At 57.5% G+C, this 22954-nt stretch overlaps 2 protein-coding genes across 2 annotated transcripts; one reads left to right on the forward strand and one right to left on the reverse strand.

The window, feature by feature from the left end:
• Positions 1-54: 54 nt before the first annotated feature.
• On the reverse strand, positions 55-3500 carry TKFC (triokinase and FMN cyclase; the record flags this gene model as incomplete). Its single annotated transcript, XM_082015776.1, has 15 exons — positions 3392-3500; positions 3131-3312; positions 2959-3037; positions 2688-2777; positions 2523-2557; positions 2352-2436; positions 2189-2278; positions 1956-2072; positions 1621-1740; positions 1374-1511; positions 887-993; positions 679-782; positions 566-599; positions 360-449; positions 55-207 (listed from the first exon to the last, which is right to left on the reverse strand). Exons 1-15 carry the CDS (start codon positions 3483-3485, stop codon positions 55-57), a joined length of 1518 nt encoding a protein of 505 aa, XP_081871902.1. The 5' UTR covers positions 3486-3500.
• A 1230-nt stretch (positions 3501-4730) lies between these two features.
• Positions 4731-22557, forward strand: DDB1 (damage specific DNA binding protein 1; the record flags this gene model as incomplete). The annotated part of the gene is made up of 27 exons (XM_082015777.1): positions 4731-4791; positions 5804-5952; positions 6068-6184; positions 7771-7992; positions 11213-11327; positions 11441-11538; positions 12925-13083; positions 13481-13564; positions 13748-13864; positions 14236-14338; positions 14504-14579; positions 14660-14768; positions 14951-15129; positions 15231-15394; positions 15490-15597; positions 15942-16149; positions 16356-16451; positions 16730-16841; positions 17885-18008; positions 18370-18534; positions 18962-19056; positions 19220-19390; positions 20096-20205; positions 20412-20581; positions 20925-21045; positions 21400-21526; positions 21709-22557. The coding sequence occupies 27 exons, from the start codon at positions 4731-4733 to the stop codon at positions 21790-21792; spliced, it is 3444 nt and encodes a 1147-aa protein (XP_081871903.1). The 3' UTR covers positions 21793-22557.
• Between the last annotated feature and the right edge of the window lie 397 nt (positions 22558-22954).

Raw genomic sequence — 22954 nt, forward strand, 5'->3', positions numbered from 1 at the left:
CATGCTGTCAAGTGCCCCGTCACCGCTGGAGCCATGGGGGTGGCCGGCTGCCACTCAGCTCCGCAGCCCCTCCAGCACGGCCCGCAGCACAGCCGCCACCGCCACCGCCCCCGGGTCGGGCTGCAGCAGCTGGGCTGAGCTGATGTAGCTGGCTCTGCCTGCCCCGGCCTCCATGTGCCTGGTGGCTTCCGCCGCCGCCTCCGCGCTCTGCCGGGGAAAAATGGGGCGCACTCAGGATGCGGCCGGGGCAGCCGGCATGCCCCCGGGCCAGCCCAGCACCGTGATTCCCACCCCATTCCCCTGCCAACCCGGCTTTGGGCTGCCCGCTCTGGGCTCGCCGGGCTCCCCCTGCCCCGTACCTGCACGGCGGCAGCCAGCACCGGCAGCAGGTCGGCGCCGGGGCTGCGCAGGGCGTGCAGAGCCTGCGCCGCGGCGCACAGCGAGTCCAGCTGGGAGAATCGGGGAAGGAGGCTGAGAACCAGTGCCGTGGCCAGGCTGGCAGCCCCCATGGCTCGCGGGCAGCGAGACGGCACTACCCCACTTGCCCCGGGGCGGCGGCACTCACCATCGTCCTGTCCCCCGGTGCTGCTCCTCCATACCTGTGCAGGATGCAGGGGGGTTGGCAGGATCCTGGGACTGCGGGGCCCGCGGAGGGCCCAGGGGTCCCACAGCACTCACCGCTGCATGGCTTCGATGCCGGCATCCATGGCGTCAGCCCACATCGGGAGATCGCTGCGGCTGAGCAGGGGCCGGGCGGCCGCCGTCAGAAACAGCCCATAGAGCTGTCAAGACACCGGCCCTGTCACTGCCCGCGGTGGGGACACAGCCAGGCTCCCACAGGGTGACAAGCCAGACCCACACCCCTCTCCTCCTACCCCACACTCACCACGCCGGAGGAGCCACCCATCTTCTCCAGCAGCAGGTCGGCCAGCGCGGAGAGGAGCTGGGCTGGGGCTGCCGGCGGGGGCCGGGCACGCACCCACTCCCGGATGGCTGCAGAGACAGAGGCGTGAACAGGCTGGGATGCTTCCCTCGGCCCCATGGGGGTGACCTGCTGGGGCCCTGGAGACCCCTGTCTCCCCTGGGAACGAGCAGGGACACCCCCCCCCAGTGCCTTGGGGCAGCTGCCACTGGATGCAGAGACATTTCGGGGCCGTGGCTCCCAGGGTGTGGGGGCTCTGTCCCCTAGGAAGGGGCAACACAGGGGCAGGTCCTGCTCCCCAGCTGGAGAGAAGAGCTCAGGGTTCCCCACTCCCTGTGGAGGGATGTCCCGGGGAAGACCCCGCTCCTGGGAGGTGATGGCTGGGGTACCCCCTCCCCACGAGTCCCTGGCCGATGGCCCCCCCAGCACCCCCCAGGGCGCCAGCACCCACCTTGGGCAGCCCGAGCATGCGTGTGGCCACAGTCCCCGTCGCCTGCCTCACGGTCCAGCTCGTTGAGCTTGTCCTGCATGTCAAGCAGGGTGCTGCACACCCGCTCCAGGACCAGCTGCGCCCGTGCTGCGCCGGGCCCTGCAAGGAGGAGACGTCACCCCTGCCCACCCCTGAGGGAGACAGGGAAACCGAGGCACGGGGAGGCGACAGTTCCTGGGGTACTTGAGCTCCCCAGGGCTGCCCGTACCCGTGCCGGTCTCACGCTGCGCGGTCCCTGGTCCCTCCTTCGGCGCCGGCACCTCCTGCCTCTGGCTCGTCGCAGGCGCCGCAGCCAGGTTGGGCCAAGCCATGGCGGTGGTCTTGGCATCTGGAGTAACAGGAGGTGAGAGAGAAGCGAGTGCCAGCTCAGCACAAGAACCCTGCCGGATCTTTGTCAAAATGCCCGGCAGCGCTGCCTGTGCAAGCAGCCAGGCATCCAGCACCGGGGCACTTTGGGACCGGTGTGCTAGCTGTCCCGTCACCCAGTGCCTGGGGACCCCCGTGCCCCCGTTCTGTGCCGCATCCCCATCAGCGGGCACTCACCGATCAGCCCCACGAGCTCCTCGTCAACCAGCATGAGGGTGAGGGAGACCCCGGCCATCTCCAGTGCCGTCATGAAGGAGCCCACCAAGGCGCGGACGATGTGGATGCCTCGGCTCTCTGCGGCCACGGCGGGGGGCAGATCCGTGAGCGAGAGGGGGGGTGCAGGAAGGGTGCCCAGGAGGAGAAGGGCCAGAGACAGGGAATAGTGCCCCAAGACCCCCCCCAGCACTCACCCAGGCGGCGTACGGCCGCACCGGCCACGATGCCCAGCTCCAGGCAGGACAGCCCGCCCAGGTTGTTCACCATCAGCACCACAGAGGCTCCTGCAGGGTGGGGGGCAGAATGAGACCACTGCCCAGGGCATCGGGGGGGGTGCAGAGGGCCAGGGGGGCTCACCTGCGCTCAGGGGCAGGCGGGAGGCGTTGGAGGGGTCCGTCATGTGAGCCAGCATCGTCTCCACTGCGTCGTCTGCCGGCAGCACCTGAGAGGCACAGGGGGGCCATGAGGAGAGAGCTGGGGGAGGCCCAGGGAGTGGGAGGTGAGACCGGACGTCGAGGCCCCGCTCACCTTCATCCTGCGCACACCAGCCTCGCCATGGATCCCTGCGGAGATGGGGCGGCATCACCCTATGTGGCAGGCAACTCCCACACCGGGCGACGCCTGCCCCACGGGTGATAGGGGGCACCCAGCCCCTGCTGGGACATGGCGGGGACACGGGGGGCAGCTCCTCACCCAGACCCAGCTCCATCTCGTCGTCAGCCAGCTGGAAAGTGGGCTTGGACCCCGGGACGCTGCAGGGGGACAGACTGAGACCCAGGGTACCTGCATGGGAAGGGAAGATGGGGTTAATCTGGGGGGATCTGGGGGAGGTGGGGGGCACAAGGTGGCTTTGATTTGCCCTGAGGCTGTGACCTGGCAAGAGGGATGGGGAGACGGGGCTGGGAGACAAGGCACAGCACCCCTGGGGGTCCCCACAGGGCAGCAAGGGGTCCCGCATGTGTACCCATGGCTTTGGCAGCTGCCGACACCTTCTCGACGATCTCGTTCAAGCTCGCCCCCGCCTCAGCCAGGGCCCCCGCCACCTGCGAAAGGCACCAGTGGGCAAGGGAACCCCAAAATCCCATGTCCCTGCAGGGAAGCGGTGGGGCCCTGGGCACCAGCAGCACCCTACGGACCTTATGTATGAGGACGGTGCCGCACAGCCCGCGACGCCCGGCTTTCTTCGGGGCGGCGAAGGCGCTGTCGTCCCCCACCACCACCATCTGCACGTCAGCCCCCTCTGCCCGTGCCCGCTCCAGCGCCAGCCCAAAGTTGAGCCGGTCCCCGGTGTAGTTCTTCACTATCAGGAGGGTCCCGGCTGAGGGGGACGGTGAGGCAGGTGGTGAAGCCGTGGCGGGGGGCAAAGCCCCGACTCGCACCTCGCCGTGCCACCCTACCTGCGCCAGCCTGCGTCACCGCCCGTATGGCCGCCAGGATGCTGCCCACGGCCGGAGAGGCGAAGACGGCGCCAGCCACCACGCCGGTCAGCATGCCCTTCCCGATGTACCCTGTGGAGCGGGATGGGGTGCTCACGGCTGTGCCGGGGGCAGCCGGCCCATGGCGGCGGTAGCGGGGGGCTCACCTGCGTGGGCGGGCTCATGGCCGGAGCCCCCTCCGGAAAGCAGGGCCACCCGGCCCCGGATGGCCGCCAGGTCGGTACGCAGGACCACCCGGTGTCCCTGCAGGAGCCGGAGGCCGGGGTTGCAGGCCACCAGCCCCGCCAGCGCGTCATCGGCGCAGCCCGCCACCGAGTTCACCAGCTTCTTGGGGACCTGGCGGCACAGAGGGGTGGCGGTGGTGGGGCAGGGGCTGGAGGGGACCCGGGGCTCCCCGCCGCCCCGGGCTCACCTCCATGATGGTGTCGCGGTGGGGATGGCGGAGGATCCCACGCAGCTTCAGCTCCGAATCCAAGCTCTGTTGGGAGGGAGGGCAAGGTCCACCGCCGCCGGCAGCGACAGGCCCCTCTCCTGCCCGGGGGTCCCGTGGGGACGGCCTGGCCTGGGGACGGCAGGAGGGGGACGGGGCGGGATGGAGGTGCCCGATCAGAGTGGGGATCTGGGTTCAGCGTTGCCCCCAAACGGGGACCACCTCCTGGGGTGTGTGGGGGAACCAGGGTGGGACAAGCCCCACAGCAGAGACACCCTCATGGAGTGAGGGACCAGGATGGGAGCACCCCCAAAGTGGGGACCCCCTCCTGGGGCAGAGGGGAAGGGGGGGGCACTGTGTCTGGGGCAGAGGGGGACCAGGGTGGGTGCAACCCCCAGCAGGAACCTTTTTTGGGGGTTTGGGGGGACCAGGGTGGGTGCACCCCACCATCAGGGACCTCCTCCCGGGGTGGAGTAGGGGGGATGCACCCCCCAGCTGGGGACCCCCGGGATATGGGGTGGGACCAGAGTGGGAGCAACCCCTCCCCAGCGGGGAACTCCTGGGTTGTGAGGGGACGGGGGTGTGCACCCCCAAGTGGAGGCGCACTCCCCCCCCCCCCCCCACGCTCGGAGCGGGGACCCGCCGGAGCATCCCCCTTCCCCACCTGCCTTCTCGTCTGCTCCTCCGGGTCCTCCCGGCCGCCTAGAGCGGCCCCGCGCGGCCCCTTCCGCTGACGTCCCGGCGGCGGGCGGAAGGGGCGGTGGCGGCGGCGGAGAGGCCGCGCCAGGCCCCGCTCCCGGAGCGCGCCGCGTCCTGCCTCGGCCCTGCCTCGGTCTTACTCCGGCCTACCGACCCCCGCCCGCCGCCGCCATGTCCTACAATTACGTCGTGACGGCTCAGAAGCCGACGGCCGTGAACGGCTGCGTCACCGGTACCGCCAGGGAGGCGGCGCCAGGACCCTCGGCCTAACGGTCGCGGCGACGGGGCCTGTGCGGCCGTGGGGGTGGCGGGGGGCTGTGAGACACTGCGGGGCTTGGTGGGCACGGAGGGGCTGGGGGGCTGGAGGGACATTGAGGTTCCTGCGGGTCAGTGTGGCGCCGGGGGGCTGGTGCGTGCTGAGGCCCCTGGGGGGGCTGTGGGGCACCGGGGGGCGAGCCGGGGGGTTCCCTGAGGTCCGGGGAGGGGGCTGTGAGTGCACTGTTGTGCTTCGGGGTGTGCTGAGGTGTGGGGAGGATCGGGGGGGGCGGGACTGAAGTTCGTAGGCGTGTTGTGGGGTAGCAGGGGTAGCTGGGGAGGGGTGATAAAGTTTGTCGGGGTGCTGAGGGAGGTGGGGGTGTCTCGAGTTTCCTGGGGGGCAGTCTGGGGCACTGGGGGCATGTTGAGGTTCGTGGAGGTGGTGTGGGACACTGAGCTTGCTGGGGGTGCGGGAGGAGCTGGGGGTGCAGTGGGGTTTCTCTGGGGAATCTGGGTCAGGCTTGAGGTTTCTGAAAGCTCAGTGGGGTTTTGGTGTGTGGGGGTGAAGTGGGGTTCCAGAGGTGGTTAGAGAGCAGCCGAGGGTTGGGGTGCTGTGGGGAGAGGTGGTGGCGATGGCTGTCTCTGTGTCTCATCTTATCGCGAGGTGTTTTGGGGTGGTGCAGTGTCCTCTGGAGAGGGGGTGTGGTGGAAAGGATCCCTGGGAAGGAGGTTCCCCTGGGAAAGATGAGAAGTCAGAGCTTAGGGAAGGTGGTTGGTGAGGGAGCCATGTGTTGTGGGAGGAAGGTGCTGGGGTTTTGGGATGCTGCGGCCGGGGGGGTGCTGCAGGGAGGGGGGTGCTTGGTCTGGGGCTGTGGGCCAGACTCCCCAGAACCAGCAGACTCCTGTACATTGTTCAGTGAGAGTACCCCAAGGTGCCATCTCATAGCTTCTTTGCGGCTCAACAGTGATTTCTCCTCTCTGTTTTCTAGGGCACTTCACCTCGGCAGAGGATTTGAACCTGCTAATTGCTAAGAATACACGACTGGAGATCTATGTGGTGACAGCAGAGGGGCTACGGCCTGTCAAGGAGGTGGGGATGTACGGCAAGACCGCTGTCATGGAGCTCTTCCGCCCCAAGGTGGGTGCGCTGCCAGGAGGGGGCTGCCCGCCAGCTGGGGAGGACGGGCGCAGGCGTGCCAGGGCCGCTGGCTGTGACACCCTCCTGAAGGCACGCCACCACTCTGTGTTCGCAGGGGGAGAGCAAGGATTTGTTGTTCATCCTGACAGCCAAGTATAACGCCTGCATCCTCGAGTACAAGCAGAATGGGGACAGCATTGATATTATAACCCGTGCCCATGGCAACGTGCAGGTGAGTGAAGCTGCAGCACCTTCAAGGGGCTAATTCCCTTCCTTGGGGATCATTTTACTTTGCCAGTGATGAGGGTGTGCCTCAGTGATGGGTTTCTGCCTTGTTATTTATGATTCTTTGCCTACTACTGACTCTGGTATGATTCATTTGCTGCCACTGGTATTTCCAGAGGTTTTTACCTGCAATGAGTCAGTCTTGGGCTCAGGGACTGAGGACACGGCTACAACTGTGTTCTCGGGATAGTTTGCAGAATTACAGAATGGTGGGGGTTGGAAGGGACCTCTGAAGATCATCTGGTCCAAGCTCCCTGCCAAGACAGGATCACCTAGGGCAGGTTGCACAGGAACGCATCCACTCGGGTTTTGAAGGTCTCCAGAGAAGCAGATTCCACAACCTCTCTGGGCAGCCTGTTCCCGTGCTCCGTCACCCCCACAGTAAAGAAGTTTTTCCTCATGTTGAGGTGGAACTTCCTGTGCTGCAGTTTGTGCCCATTGCCCCTCATCCTGTCACTGGGCACTACTGAAAAGAGACTGGCTCCATCCTCCTGACAGCCACCCTGCAGATATTTATAGACATTGATAAGATCCCGTCTCCGACTTCTCTTCTCCAGACTAAACAGCCCCAGGTCTCTCAGAATAATAAAGTTAATTTGAGATACTTCTACTGTAAAGAGAATTAGTGCTCAAAACTCCATGTAAGGTAGAATTTTCCCTGGGAAATGACTCCTCCAGTATTTTGTGGCTGGTCTCTACTCGCTGAAGTTACTCTTGCCATCGTGGCCATACAACATTGTTAATAATTGTAGCTGTTCTCCGTTGTTCTGTTTTATGTGGATTAAAATCACGCCTTCTGAGCAGGTCAGAAACCCACGTGTCTCTTTGGCTTTACGTTAGTCATTAGCCGAACGATTTCCATCAAGCCAGAATATCTTCATCTGTTTCCAGGCGCTGAGCTTCCACTGACTTGCTGTTGGTGGAATTGAGCAGGGGGTTAGGGGCAGGAGCTGCAGGTGGGCCTGTGCTGTTGGTAACATATTAGTGTGTTTGGGGAAAAGTGCTTAATCTTCCCATGCCATGGTTCTGCCCCGTGACATATGGAGATGCTGATATCAGCCCCTGCCGAGTAACGCTGAGGGGTCTGTGGAGGCTGATAACAGGGCAGGATTTTTAGAGGGTCATTTTGGTTGTGGATATCAAAGCGCTTCACAGCAGCAGAGAGCATCGCTCTCCGTTAGCGATAGAAACCGGAGGCACAGGACAGTGATGTGGTTTCTCTGAGGGCATCCAGTAGAGAGTTGGGATTCGAAAACCAGTTGCAGGGTCTGCTCCTGGAGCGCCTGGTTCATGGGAAGAGAGAAAGTGTGTGCTGTGGGAGCTCTGCCAGGCTCTCTGGTGGAAAGGACCTGCTGCTTTAGGCATCTGCCTGAATCGCCTTGGCTTGCCAGATGGTATTTGAAAGCCTGTTGGGAGTCGTTCCTCAGCTGAGGGGTGGTAACTCTCCTATCTACTATTCTCGAGTCCCACACGGGACTTTTTCTGACACTAATCGCCCTTTCTCTTTCCCCTCTCCATGGATCTCTCGCTCAGGATCGCATTGGCCGTCCCTCAGAGACCGGCATAATTGGCATCATTGACCCCGAGTGCCGGATGATCGGCCTGCGCCTCTACGATGGCCTCTTCAAGGTCATTCCCCTGGACCGGGAAAACAAGGAGTTAAAGGCTTTTAACATCCGCCTGGAAGAGCTCCAGGTCATCGATGTGAAGTTTCTCTATGGGTGTCAGGCTCCAACCATCTGCTTCGTCTACCAGGTACCTTGTTCTCGATAGGTGACTCAGGCAGAGGGTGCTGGAGATTACTGGTGCACCAGCCAAGGTCTCTAAAGGTCTTCCAAAGGGCTTGGAGCAGCAGCAGTCTCCTGGAGCCAATGGAAAGCAGTGCTTTGGACAGAGCGAGAGACGCTTCTGGCTCCTTGCAGGCTCATTGTGTAGCCGAGGAAAGTCCATGTTCCTCTGTACTGCTTTTTTCCATATCTGAGAGAGAGGAAGCAATGCTCTCCCACAGGAGAGCTGGGCAGCTGGTGCTTCGGATGGGACCGTTTCCTTGGTAAACACTCAGGAGGAGAGCGTGACTCTTTCCACCAAGTGCTGAACAGGTGGATTAGAGCCGGAGTCAGCTGTTTCCTGTCGGTACTGCTGTGAGACTTGAGCCTTCCCCTTTAAAAAATAAGGCAATCTGTCTTGTTTGGTATTTGGGAGGCCATTCCAGGGGTGTAAAGAGGGGCCATAACCTCTCCTATCACCTGGGTCCTCACAGAGGCCCTTCTCTAAACGCTGATTTTGAACCAAAGAGCCTTTGCTGTGCTGATTGGGCGAGGGATTATCTTTGCTTTGTCAAAGTTGAGGCTGGCCTGGGCCTAGCTGAAAGTTCCTGGGACGGCAGCATGTAGGACCTGCTGTGAATTTAGTTCAGCTTCGGCCTAGTTCTTAGTGGCAAACTCACACCATAAAAGCTGCTGACCGTGTGGCAGCAGCGACTTGATCATTCCCTATCTAGGTGCTGTTGACCACCCATAACAGTTACTGAGTAAAGGCACGGGGCAGAAATCACTTTGTCACCACAGAACCAAGGGTTGGGAGGGCAGCCCGGCAGCGTGCTCTCTTCAGCCTTGCTGGGAAGTGTCCCCAGCCGTCACCTGTCCTGCCCGCCTCGCAGACGCTTGTGTGACGCTTTGTGCGCACACAAAAGGAAGAAAACAGGGAGGGGTTTGATTACCTGAAAAAGCAAAGGTTTTCCAGCTACTGCTAACACATAGGAACAAGCGCTGTTTTCTTACACAAAGCGCTGCTGTTCCTCTCCTATTTAGGAGAGAAGGGAGTCATGATCGCTTGTACGACAGAGTGGAGCCTGACCCAGAGGGCTGTGTCATGCACGCTTTCACGACACGTGGCCGTCTTGTTTCTCTGTGACTGGGGAGTGTATGTGGAGACTGTATTTTTATCCCATGCAGCCACGCTGACTTTGAAATCTGTCATCAGAAGGGAAGCTTGTAGCCAGTCTTTGCTCTAGAAGTGTGCACTACAGTATTTGAGTCGCTGCCTAGGTGACTTCCCCAAAGATAGGAAGCCCAGCAGTGGCGATGTGCTGCTCTGAAAAGTGCTGTGTGTACCCGTGAGTTTGATTAGTACCGTTGCTGTTGCGTGCTGGGGAAACTGAGGCAGAGAGGGGTGGTGATTTGGACAAATTCTTAAACTTGGTGTCATGGTCTGGACAGTTTCCACTCAGTGCTCAAGAGTATCTTAAAGGAGGAGCTTGGTCACCCCATGTAGTCAGCGAGTGAAGAAGGTCTTATCTCGAGAGCTGACATATTTACAGATTAAATCAGAGCAAATCTGTTAATGGTTCCTTCGTTATAAACATGTATTATATGAATAAAGAGTAAATTAATAGCTTGCTCCCTGTATAACATTCTTTATAAGAATTTTATCCTTGTAGCAGGAGTGAGATGCAAGATCTTTCTGACTCATTAGGCCTTACATAAAACTCTGGCTTTGTTTTGGTCCCTGAGTGTCTGACTTGCGTGTGTGTGGAGAAGGGAACATTTCCAAGCTGCTGCTTTGATTCCTTCTCAATTTGTTAATCATTATCACAGGATTTGGACTGAACAGAATAGCAGTGAGTGTCTGAGATCATTTTTGTGTAGTTCTGAAACCAGAGGAAGATACCACAAAAAGGGGAAGTTCATCAAAATAAAAAAAGACTTGAGAGCTGCTGTGGTGTGGAGTAAAAAGGTCCAGAAACATCAAAAGGTTCATTAATGACTCCTCTGCCCTTTTAACAGCCCCACTTCAACTTTCTCCTCCCCACGGACCTATTTCTCCTCCTGGCTTCCCCTTCTCTGTCAGCCAGTACTGCCCTTTGCTTCCCTCGGTGCTGCACCGCTGGCCCTCACCAGGACCCCGGGCTCCGGAGCGCCGTCAGTGAGGGTGTTTGCCAAGCGGCAGAGGCTGCGAGGGGTGAGCCAGGAGGTGCCCAGCTTTCCTGCGAGTGTTTGTTTACAGAGCTGACGGCTACAGGGAGGGGGGGAAAAAAAACCTGCTTTTACTCAGATCTGGAAAGTGGTGAGGCATAGTAAATAAAAAGATTAACAGGTCTTTTTAAGCAGTTCTATGAACGACGTGACTAAGGAAACCTGGCTCTGTGTGATTTAGAGCCTTGTCTTAGATTTTGAGACATGAAATTGGTCAGTGGGTTATGCTCAAAGCCCTCTCTGTCCTCTGGGTGCTCATATGTCTTTTCCCCACACGGCTTCCCAAGCGCTCGGTAGCACATACCACCTTTCCTGTTGCGGGGCACGGATCTGGAGGCCTCTTCTCCACCCACCGCTTATTTCATGGGCTCGCTGCCTCGGACACCTCTGTGTCTGTCAGGTTTGGTTGAAAATGCCCACCGGGGTAGGAATTACTGGAATGGCAGAGCTGTCAGGGGGATTATTCGGCAAGCAGATTATGTTTTCTCACAAAACCAGGCCGAAAGGCCTGAGGAGCATCAATATGTGAGCTCAGCTGCTCTGGCACCTGCGCCGCTGCAGCAGCGCTGAGTTCCTGAACACCTTGCTGGAGCCGGAGGCGGTGGCGATACTGCATAGTACCACTCCTGCCCAGATTTGTAGAGAGCTGCCGTGCGTCAGATAAATACAAGTCCCAGAAAATCACTTGTATAAAAATGCAAAAATAGTTTTCAGTCTCTTTTGGCATGGGGATTTATTCCAAGGTTGTTCTACATATGGATAAAGTTAGGGAGAACATTAGTGTGTGTATGTTCAGACACACGTGCGGTTTGAGGGAGACTGAAAAGGAGGCGAGCAGGGTGGGAAGCCTCAGCAGCTCGCTGATGGTGGTGCTCTTGTAGGAGATGAAGTGGAGCCTCCTTGCTTTGAAGGTTGCCAGTCGGCTCTGCTTCTGGAATCCCCGTTGCTGTGCATGTGAGGCGATCATCAGTGTACATGGTCACTTGTGGCTTCTCTTTCAGGACCCACAGGGTCGCCACGTCAAGACGTACGAGGTGTCCCTGCGCGAGAAGGAGTTTAACAAAGGCCCTTGGAAACAGGAGAATGTAGAGGCTGAAGCCTCCATGGTCATCGCAGGTCGGTCCTTCTTTGTAAAAGATCTTCCCTCCTGTTTCTTTCTCAAGGTTGAACGCCTCAGACATAAGAGGCGTTTGTCTTCTAATAAGACATTTGTCTTCTCCCGTGCACAGTGCCAGAGCCTTTTGGAGGCGCGATCATCATTGGGCAGGAGTCTATCACCTATCACAACGGAGATAAATATCTAGCTATAGCTCCACCTATCATCAAGGTGAGTGAGTGCTGAGATCTTGAAAAGCGTCCCGTATAATTTCTCCATTCCCAGGCATCTCTCAGAGTGCTGGCAGAATATTGGGCTACTTGTAGTCAGGAATTTAAACTGCTCGTGTCTCCAGGTGTAGTCTAATAGGGCCACTTACTCCCAGAGGTTTGGTGAGCGTGGGTGTTTTACACGACGCCTGGTCTGTGTTTTTGGGGACTGAAGGACGTATATGATCCTTGTATTGGTGGCAGCATGTGCTTGCACTGCAGTGTGTGGCTCTGCTCTCTGTGGAGTGCTTGTAAATGGTGCAGTAAAGCTGAAATCTTGTTTGGGCCCCAGAGAAAGGGATTAATTAGGAGGTAGTGCGTGGTTTGGGCATGAGTCCAGGCCAGAGCCTGGTTTTATTTCAGGCAGCGAAAGATATGAATGAGCCCCTTGGAGACTTGAGTCGACCGGTGTATGATTGGGGCACTTGTTCAAAGGAAAAAAGACTTACAGAGTTTGTGACAGAAGTTGGGCTTGTGGTTTTTGTCAGAGGGACGGGCCAGTTCCCGCATTTAAATGGTGCAGGAAGCACAAATGGCACGGCTGAGGTGCCGCTGGGGGCTGAAAGAGGGCTTGAGCTAGGATCAAAAGATCCTTTTAAGCTGGAAATAATGATGGGCTAGAAAAGAGCTATAAATCTTGGGCAGAGAAATACTAATATTGTTGCCTGAATGCCTAGAGGCTCTCAGACCACTGCTGGAGCTCTGTGATGGAGAGTCTGTTCTACTGGAGCAGGCAGAGCGAGTCGCCTGTGCTCTGCTGATGTACAGATCTGGGCCGTGACCTGCAAGCAGCGTGCAGGCACATCTGTACTCAAGGCCAGTTTGCATACAATACAGATCTGCAAGATCAGGATTTTTAAACCAAAACCAAGTATGTTGACAGGAGGCCAGGCAGCATCCACCACACAGAGCAAAACGTCTGCAGAGTTTGGGTCTGGAGGTGCAGTGGGCCTGGAGCTCTGCAGGTCCCAAATCGCATCCCTGCATCTGTGGAAGGCCCAGCATTAGGAAAACACGCTTTCTGGCGACGTCTTTCCTGGGCTGTGAACAAGCTGGCAACACGTTTAATTTAGGAACGTGAGGCGGTTCCCAAATGACTCAAAGACCGTTTGACCACAGATTCTGGTTGTGTTTGCTGATACGGCTTATTGAAGGGCAAATCCAGCCCTTGCCCCCTGTGCCAGGAGGATTGCCCTGGCATGGGACTCTGCTGCGGTTACAGGCAGCGGCTTGCTGCGCTGTGGATGTGGTTGTTCCCTTCTGGCGTGTACAGAGGTGGTCCTTGCTAGATGCCTGTTTGGGGCTGTTTCAACGGCTTCCTAAAAACTCCCTCCTCCTTTGCATGCAGCAAAGTACAATTGTGTGCCACAACCGCGTGGATCCCAATGGGTCCCGTTACCTGCTGGGAGACATGGAAGGACGCCTCTTCATGCTGCTCCTGGAGAAGGAGGAACAGATGGACGGCACTGTCACCTTGAAGGACCTGCGTGTGGAACTGCTTGGCGAGGTAGGACTCGGCCACATCACGTGCGCTGTCCCTGTCGCTTTTCACCGCGGGGCTGGGAGGCTCCACAGGTGGGAAATGCTCCACTGAGGACTGAGTGGCAGGAACGGTGTCTCTCTTGGAGCTCGGGGTGGGGTGATGTTTCACAGTTGTCACAGCTCTCAACTGTCGGTTGCTGGGAAATTCCCTATCTGGGCAACTTGAAAGTTTATACCGTCTTCCCAGTTTTTTGCCTGATGCTTGTGCATGGTCCCTGGGGGAAGCTTGGACTCTCTATGGGTTTTGTAAAGGGATTAAATTCCCCTCCTGTGCCCAGGGTCTTCCTGTCGGGCTGCAGCTCGAGTGTGGCAGGGTCCTTTTCATGCTAGCAGGGGTTCATCTGCATCTTCTCAATTCCCAGACATCCATTGCAGAGTGCTTGACCTACCTGGACAATGGAGTTGTGTTTGTTGGCTCTCGGCTTGGAGATTCCCAGCTTGTGAAGGTACGTGGCAGCCAGCTTCTGGCTTAGTTGTGTGTTCAGACAGGATTTTGTACGCATTTATTTTCATTATGGCATCGAGAGGTGTATGTGGATAAATTTCCCTTTCTTCTCCTTGTCTGCCCTGCACCCATTCCACTTGCTTGGTCTTGCTTGTTGAAAACCCATGACTGTGTTTATTCCTAGCTCAATGTGGACAGCAACGAGCAGGGCTCCTACGTAGTGGCTATGGAGACCTTCACCAACCTCGGTCCCATCGTTGACATGTGTGTGGTAGACCTGGAAAGACAAGGCCAGGGGCAGGTAACGTTGATTCTGCTTTGCTTTTCTCAGCGCTGGGGATGTCTGGGCCGGCCAGATGTATGCGTGGGTTGTCCATGGAAGGAAAAGACTACAAACCGTTTATTGGAAGATCCCAAAGTCTTATCCAGGTGCAGGGGTGGTATTGAGGTCTTACACTGCAGGGTGGTATGAGTTGGGAGGCTAATTCTTGGATGCCCCTGTTCGTGAGGAAGGGGTTGCCTTGGTGCGATGGGGAAGTATCAGTTGCCAAAAAACTTCCTCTGAGAAGCGGAGAAGATGGGTACCCCATCTTCCCCTGAACCCATCACTACAAGGAGGAGTGGGGAAGCTTCCCAGCAACGGTTGGTAAAGATGATCTGCTTTTCCTCCAGCTGGTCACGTGCTCAGGTGCATTTAAAGAGGGTTCACTGCGGATCATCCGGAACGGCATTGGGATTCATGAGCACGCCAGCATTGACTTGCCGGGGATTAAAGGTGCGTGAGCTGTTCAGTGCTGTCAAATGCAACCCGCAGCCTGAGAGGGCCCAGTGGGGACACATCGTGTGCACGGGCTGAGGCTGGGGTGTGGGGCAGGGGGCTTGCCACCCACCAGCTTTTGGAATATTCACTGTGAGCAAACGTGGCCTCTCTTTGTTGCAGGTTTGTGGCCCCTGAGGTCAGACTCTCATCGTGAAACAGACAATACGTTGGTGCTGTCCTTTGTTGGCCAGACCAGGTAAGGTGGGCTTAACGCTCAGCCAGGCTCTCAGCCACACGTTGGAGCATGATATAACAGGAGCTCCCTTTCCCGTTCAGAGTTCTTATGTTAAATGGAGAGGAAGTAGAAGAGACAGAGCTCACGGGGTTTGTGGATGATCAGCAGACTTTCTTCTGCGGCAATGTGGCACATCAGCAATTGATCCAGGTAGCGTCTGTTCTAGGGAAATGCAGATATGTCTCTCACGGTGACCCTACAGCCCTTACTGATTGTGGGGCTAACCTAGAGCTGTGTTGCTTCTCAGGGCCAGGGTTTGTAGTATCTCCCTGAGCCGATGTCAGAAGGGAGGTGGTGTTCTGGCTCTGAGCAGAGCTGTGCTCTCTCCCCAGATCACCTCTGCCTCTGTGAGACTTGTTAGTCAGGAGCCCAAAGCCCTGGTGAGCGAGTGGAAAGAGCCCAATGGAAAGAACATCAGTGTGGCTTCCTGTAACAGTAACCAGGTCGTGGTGGCTGTGGGACGAGCCCTGTACTACCTGGAGATCCGGCCTCAGGAGCTCAGGCAAATCAGGTGGGTGCGTGTGTCTCATCCTGGCCTGAGAGCTCTCGGCCTCTGCTGTCTGTCGCTGGGCTCAAGACTGACCCCTCTGCCTGCTTCCTCCTTCCTGCCAGCTGCACAGAAATGGAGCATGAAGTTGCCTGCCTGGACATCACCCCTCTGGGTGACACGAATGGCATGTCCCCGCTGTGTGCAATCGGGCTCTGGACTGACATCTCTGCCCGCATCCTAAAGCTGCCTTCGTTTGAACTGCTGCACAAAGAGATGCTGGGAGGAGGTAGGGCTCTCCTGGGGCTGCTGGGTGGTGGCAGCCGTTGCTGACCTGGCTGAGTCATGAGTGACATCAGCCTTCTCTTCATCTGCTCCCTGCAGAAATTATCCCTCGCTCCATCCTGATGACAACCTTCGAGAGCAGCCATTACCTTCTGTGTGCCCTGGGGGACGGAGCGCTCTTCTACTTTGGGCTCAGCCTCGAGACAGGTGACTACAGGGCCTAGCACTGAGTGGGCTGCTGGAGAAGGTGTCTGGACTCATGCCCTCTTACTTGCTTGACGTGCTTTCTTCCATCCTTCTGGAGATACCTCTCTCTCTCTTGCTTTCTCACTGTGATGGGGTCATGCTCAAGTGGGCCCTGGGAGTTGGTGGGTTTCTCTAGCAGACTCTGGAGAAAGGGCATCGATGCTTACGTCCATTCCTTTGCTGCCCTGGATGCATTTACCTGCACTCATTTCTTCCCAAGCTGTTGCAGCCACGTTGCACTCAGCTGTCCTGCTCTTGCGAGCTCTGTTGTGGCAGCTCCCAAAACCAGTGCTCCTTTGCTGCAGGCTTGCTGAGTGACCGGAAAAAGGTCACCCTTGGGACCCAACCCACCGTCCTGAGAACTTTCCGCTCTCTTTCCACCACCAACGTGTTTGCCTGCTCTGACCGCCCCACCGTCATCTACAGCAGTAACCACAAGCTGGTCTTCTCCAATGTCAACCTGAAGGAGGTGAACTACATGTGTCCCCTCAACTCAGATGGGTATCCCGACAGGTGAGCCTGCACCTTGCCTCGTGTGACACGGGGCAGGAGGGCTTTTGGACTCTGGAGTGGGATCCTGGGATCAGCAAAGGGGATCCTGGGATCAGCAGTTTTGAGGGGCGCGGAGGAGAGGGAGATTCTTGCTGTGTCACCTACCTTACAGGCACCATTGTTCATGGTTTTGGTACTTTTTTTTTTTTTTTTTTATCCTGTAACAGCTTGGCTTTGGCCAATAACAGCACGCTGACAATCGGCACCATTGACGAGATCCAGAAGCTGCACATCCGCACGGTTCCTCTCTACGAATCGCCCAGGTGAGCTGAGCAGGGGGAGGGAGCCTGGCTTAAGGACCCATGCTCTGCTGCGTGTGACAAAGCAGGGAGAGATTTTGGGGAGAGACTTTGTGGTCAGCGTTCCTGTTGTGGGCTCAGTTAGCATGCAGACTGAATTGGTGGCTTGTGCCGAGAGCAGTCTGGGCAAGTGAATGGCTCTACCTCTTGCCTCCAGAGCCTCTGTGCTCCAGAGCCTCTGTGCTCTCCTTGGAGTGGCCTGTTCTGGCTCTCCTGCCCACACAGCTCTCTTTGTCCCGCAGGAAAATCTGCTACCAAGAGGTATCGCAGTGTTTCGGCGTGCTCTCAAGTCGTATTGAGGTGCAGGATGCCAGTGGGGGCACCACTGCCCTCAGACCCAGCGCCAGCACCCAGGTGAGGGGTAGCTGCTAGATCGTCCCTGAGCTCTGGGCTATGGGTATCGTAGTTCCTCAGGCCAAACCATGATGCAGATTTTCCTTGACAATCTTCTCTTCTAAAGCTATGAGTGCAAGCTTTCCCTTTGGCAGCCTGGGAGGAGATGGGGTGGGAGGAGATGGGGTGGTAAGATCTCTCTGTGGTGGTGAGAAGGGCTCTCTGTGCTGCTCTCTGGCAGCCTTGGCACGCTCACTGTTCTGTCAGATCACTTCTGGGTTTGGATGCTGCTGCTTCAGTCTTCCATACAGGCTTCTGTTCGCTCTCAAGTGGTTTCCTTCTCCCAGGGATGCAGGCCCAAGTTCACTACAGGCAGCATAGAATCACAGAATCATTAAGGTTGGAAAAGACCTTCAAGATCATCAAGTCCAACTGTCAACCCAACACCACCATGCCCACTAAATCGTGTCCCAAAGTGCCACGTCTGCACGTTTTTTGAACACTTCCAGGGACAGTGACTCCACCACCTCCCTGGGCAGCCTGTGCCAATGTTTGAACCCTCTCTCAGTAAAGAAATTTTTCCTAATACCAAGTCTAAACCTCCCCTGGCGCAACTTGAGGCCATTTCCTCTCGTCCTATCACTAGTTACTTGGGAGCAGAGACCAACCCCCACCTCGCCACAACCCCCTTTCAGGTAGTTGTAGAGAGCGATAAGGTCTCCCCTCAGCCTCCTCTTCTCCAGACTGAACACCCCCAGTTCCCTCAGCCGCTCCTCATAAGACTTGTGCTCCAGACCCCTCACCAGCTTCGTTGCCCTTTCACCAGTAGCTCTGGTGGAAGCCACAACACTGCATAAACTCTTTTATTAATGCTGTTGCTCAGCAGTGCTACCTCTGCCATGCTGGTGCGGGGAGTGTGTCCCTTTACTCAGGCCTAGGGAGTTCCTTGCTTCACCTTTCTCTGCTATTCATTCTTCTGGTCCCCAGTTGCCTCAGCCCATGTGGAGCAGTGGTGAGGACGTGCCGAGTAGCACGAGGATGTCACCAATGTTACTGTGTCCTAGGCCCTGTCCAGCAGTGTGAGCACCAGCAAGCTGTTCTCCAGCAGCACAGCGCCGCACGAGACGTCCTTTGGAGAGGAGGTGGAGGTGCACAACCTGCTCATCATAGATCAGCACACCTTCGAAGGTACCAGTCCCAAATGCTGGCCACACCCTAGCCCACTTTTCTCCTCCAGGACAAGCCCATTGGCGTGTGGCTGAGCCTTGTGATCTTCAGACTTGTGAAGATCTGTGATCTTGCACATTTCCTGCAGTCAAAGCATTTTTCTCGGAGGACAGTCAGCCGTAGGGCATAGGTTTAAGACATCGTGGTTTTTTGATGACACAAGGTGGTGGTGGAGAATAGGAGAGGGGATCTCCAGGCAGCCATCTTGGACGTGTCTTAAGTTTTCAGCTGCTCCTAGGCAAGCTGCTCTGCCCACGTGTGGAGGTGCTGCCTGCCGGGACCCGGGAGACCCAGTTGTTTCTGCGTTTCGCTCTTTGCGCAGTGCTTCACGCTCACCAGTTCCTGCAAAACGAGTACGCCCTCAGCCTGGTCTCCTGCAAGCTTGGCAAGGATCCAAACACCTACTTCATCGTGGGCACCGCCATGGTGTATCCCGAGGAGGCAGAGCCCAAGCAGGGCCGCATCGTTGTCTTCCACTACTCTGACGGTAAGAGCAAGGTCTTCTCACACGGCCCGGTCCAGCTGCTGGAGGGAGATCAGAGAGGAGCTCCTCAGCCCAAGAGAGCGCGCGTCCCGGTAGCAGGCAGAGAGTTTTTCCCGAGGGGCCTGCTGTCAGCTGCCCACAGGCAGGATCTGTAGGTGCTGTCGCTCTGCTGCAGGCTATCGCAGTGTGTTCCTTTTCCCCCCATCTCCTAGAGAAGCCCGAGAATTCCTCACCAGAACTGGACTCTGGGATTTGCTTTCTATGTGTCTGCCCCTGCTGTCGTGCCACTCTTGTGCTACTTGCCCACATATCCTCTGGGACAGGTTCTAGGAAGAGCAGTGTTGTTTAGAGCAGCTCGTCTGACCCCCCTGGGCTTGCCACCCTTGGGAGTGCAGGGCAAATAACCGGGTGGTGCACGGGTTTATTCCAGGGAAGCTGCAGAGCCTGGCTGAGAAGGAGGTCAAGGGGGCTGTGTATTCCATGGTGGAGTTCAACGGGAAGCTGTTAGCCAGCATCAACAGCACGGTAGGCCTCTTGCAAGACCCTGACTTGTTTTGGGAGTGCGTTTCAGAGCTGGAAGCCGCCCCAGCTGTGTGGACGTCAGCCATGTCCCCGATCTCTGTCGGGGGAGTGTGTCTTGGCTGGCGTGGCTGTCCGTGCTGGCTCAGAGCTGTGTCTCTTCCTTCAGGTGCGCCTGTATGAGTGGACAGCAGAGAAGGAGCTGCGCACAGAGTGCAACCACTACAACAACATCATGGCGCTCTACCTGAAGACCAAGGGAGACTTCATCCTTGTTGGAGATCTGATGCGGTCTGTCCTCCTCCTCGCGTACAAGCCCATGGAAGGAAACTTCGAGGAGGTATCAGTGTTGTTAAATAGTCTTGGTCGAAGGCGTGCTGGGATCCTGTGCTGCCTCTTCCAATAGGCTCTGGGCAGGGGGAACAGTGTTTAAGGTGATAAAAGAAGGAGCCTGGCTCACCCCACCTTGCTAGCCCTTTGAAGAGAAGGCTGTAGAGCCGTGCAGTGAGAGCAGTGTCACGCGCACATGCGTTTAGACAGATCCCTGTGGTTTCTGGAGGGACGGATCCCCGGTCTTCCAGGAAACTGGGCAATGAATCAGCAGCCTTGAGAAGAGCAGGTTTTGGGCGCACGATTGCAGCCTGCCAGGGATGGGGAGCTGCCATCTGGACTGCCCGTTGTACAGTTGGAACAGCTTAGTGCGACTGTGGCTGCATCTCTGACGGCAAATGCAGCGTGGCTGGGGGATGGACCAGGCGCTGAGACGGTCTGTGCACTTAAATTGTTAGAGTGGCTCTGGGCATGGCTCTGGCACGGACCGGTCTGCGTTCGCCCAGGGAGTGCCCTGCTGTTGCCTGAGTGCCACTCGGGCCAGGGCCATCTCCAGAAGGCACTGGGTGCCTTTTGTGCTCAGCTGCTTCATCTAGCAGAGAGGGACAGACGGGATCCCACCTTGCTCCTGAATGTTGATGTTGGGTGGAATGAAGATGCTGGGTCACAGGACAGGCCATCTGGGCACACTGCGTCTCCTCTTGTCCCCTTCCAGATTGCCCGGGACTTCAATCCAAACTGGATGAGTGCCGTGGAGATCCTGGACGATGACAACTTCTTGGGAGCAGAGAACGCATTCAATTTGTTTGTGTGCCAGAAGGACAGGTGAGCTGGCTGTAAGGGGGATGTGGCAGTGTGCGACGGGAGGGACAGGGTGGTAGGACCTTCTGGTCTCCTCCACATTACAGCTACAGTGTGTCAGGCAGGAAAGCTGGGAGGAGCATGCCCAGCTCTGAGGAGCAGCGAGGTGGGAGCAGGGGAAGCTTTCACGTCACCCTAGCACAGACTGAGCAGGGTGCTTTGGCTTTCAGTGCGGCCACGACCGATGAGGAACGCCAGCACTTGCAGGAGGTGGGGCTGTCCCACCTGGGAGAGTTCGTCAATGTTTTCTGTCATGGGTCTCTGGTCATGCAGAACCTGGGTGAGACATCCACGCCGACACAGGGCTCGGTTCTCTTCGGCACAGTCAACGGCATGATTGGTAAGGGCCAGGGTTCCCCAGCCTGAGCGGGGGGGTAACAGGTCCCCTTCCCTGCTGCTGGACCTGAGCTGGGGTTTCCTCATGTCTCCGTTCTTCTCTCTTCCCCAGTCGAGTGACGCTCTGTGCCGTACTCCCCTCAGAAACCTGCTTTTCTCTCTGGGTTGCTTCCAGGAGAGGAAAGCGCTCTGGCTTGCTTTGAAACTCCTTCCTTGCCCCAGCCCTCCCAGGCACCAGCTTCCAGCACAGCTCCAGTCTCGGCAGCCTGCCGATCCCCACCTGCTGGGAGCTGCCAGGACACCCCAGGGCAAGCCCTGAATCTTTGTCTCCATTTTGCCCGTTGCAGGACTGGTGACCTCGCTGTCGGAGAGCTGGTACAACCTTCTCCTGGACATGCAGAACAGGCTGAATAAAGTCATCAAGAGCGTGGGCAAGATTGAGCACTCCTTATATCCTTTCCCAGCTCAGTCAGGAACCTGCGCCAGTCAATGCCGGGGGCTGGCTTGTGAATTCAGCCTGAGCCAGGCGTGGGGTGGGGTGTTGGAGATTTATCTCTGCCGGGACACTGGTGGGAGCGTACATCTGCTGGAGAGGCTGGTAGTGTCTTTGCCCCATGCCCAAGGCTCTGTGCTCGCAGAGAAGGTGCCTGCGGTAGAGACAGGGTCTGTCTTGCAGGGTTTGAGGATGAATCTGGCTTTGTGACATCCCTGAAAATGTGGCACAATTTCTGTGATCCTCCTGACATTGTCAGTCTGTCTGGGGCAGCTGCTGTGTGTCCGGAGCCGGTGTTGCTCTGTCTGGATTTGGCTCCTTGACAGCAGCACTTGGAGATCGTTTCACACCGAACGCAAGACAGAACCGGCTACAGGGTTCATTGACGGTGACCTGATTGAAAGCTTCCTGGACATCAGCCGGCCCAAGATGCAGGAGGTGGTGGCAAACTTGCAGGTGAGATGGGTGGTACGAGCTTAGGCCCTTCAAAATTTGGAGTAGGGACCCTGCTCAGGATTCCAGGCTGAAGTAAATTGGTAAATCCTAAATGCATGCCTTCCTACAGGGCAATGGTCCGGGAGTGTTCTTGAGCACCTGCTGACGTCTCCGTGCTCTGATGTAATTTTCTGTCCTTGCAGATTGATGACGGCAGCGGTATGAAGAGGGAGGCCACCGTAGACGACCTCATAAAGATCGTGGAGGAGCTGACCCGGATCCATTAGCAGGATTCGGGGTCATTCCCTAGCACCTTCCTCCACGTAGAGCAAGGGAGTCTTTTCCTCACCTGCAGCTTGGGGACCCCTGGCCGGGCTGCACTGAACACCAGCGGCAGTGGCCCTTGCGCGAGGGGACGTGGGGGAAGGAGTCTCCGAAGGGGAGCCAGCTTGCTAGGGATTTGGGGGGGAGTTGGTCAGGCACCACATCATCGCCTGCTTCGATTCACAAATCCTGCGGACTCGGCTGCTGACCCAGAACTGGGCTTTGCTGGTCGCTCTGGGTGGGTGACTGCCCGGTCGTGCTCGGCTGATGCGGTGCCCTTGCCTGGATTCGCTCTTCACTGTTGTCTTTAGTATCCTTTTTTTTTTTTTTTTTTTTTTTTTTTTAATTTTTTGCTTTCAGTTTCGTTTTTTGATTCTTTTTGATTCGTTGTGTTTTTTTGGAAGAGGAAGCGAAGCTGCCTCAAGGGCGAGGGCTGGAGGAGTCATCTGGGGCTGGTGAGACGTGCAGGCACGGAGGGGGAGGATTTCTCAACAGAAGAAGCTGAGCGGGACAGCGCGCTCCTCTCTCTCCATAGGATCTGTGGCTCGCTTAGGGAGGGAAGTTCTGGGAAGCTCAATCAGTTGTTGGTTTCTGAGTTTTACCAAATAAAGTAGTCCAAGAGGAAAGGTCTGTCTCCTGGCGCTGAGCTCCTCATCGTGACTGCAGGGGTGGTACCCGCTGTGCGGAGCCGTGTCCTCGGCCAGCCGGGGTGACCCCCCTTCCCAAGGCAAGGCGGTTTCTGGAGCCGTTCCCTGTGTTGAAGCGCGGTCCCGTGGTTGATGTCGGCGAGAGCAGCGTGGGGGGCAGCAGGCCCGGCAGATCAATCCACAGGTGCTGCGGCGCGTGTCTGTCTTCCAGATGCATTTTTATGGCTTTTCTTTGACTTGAAAGAAATTTCAGTTTCACCTCTTGGCCCAGCCTAGTGCAAACAGGTTGGCAGCGGTGTTGCCGAGTGCCCCGGATGGGGAGGCGCGTTTTGGAGGAGACCCTTGACCGTGTACATCCCTTTGGCAGAAAGACATCGCCGCAGCTTGCCTCTCCCCTGGAGCGGCGCTTCCCCGCAGCTCGTGGGCCCGGCTTGCGCGGTGGCAGGCGCGCGGAGGCGGGAGAGGAGATACGGCCGCG

The sequence above is a fragment of the Phaethon aethereus genome (genome assembly GCF_964289735.1).
Source record: "Phaethon aethereus genome assembly, contig: HAP1_SCAFFOLD_489, whole genome shotgun sequence".
In the NCBI taxonomy this organism is placed as follows: Eukaryota; Metazoa; Chordata; class Aves; order Phaethontiformes; family Phaethontidae; genus Phaethon; species Phaethon aethereus.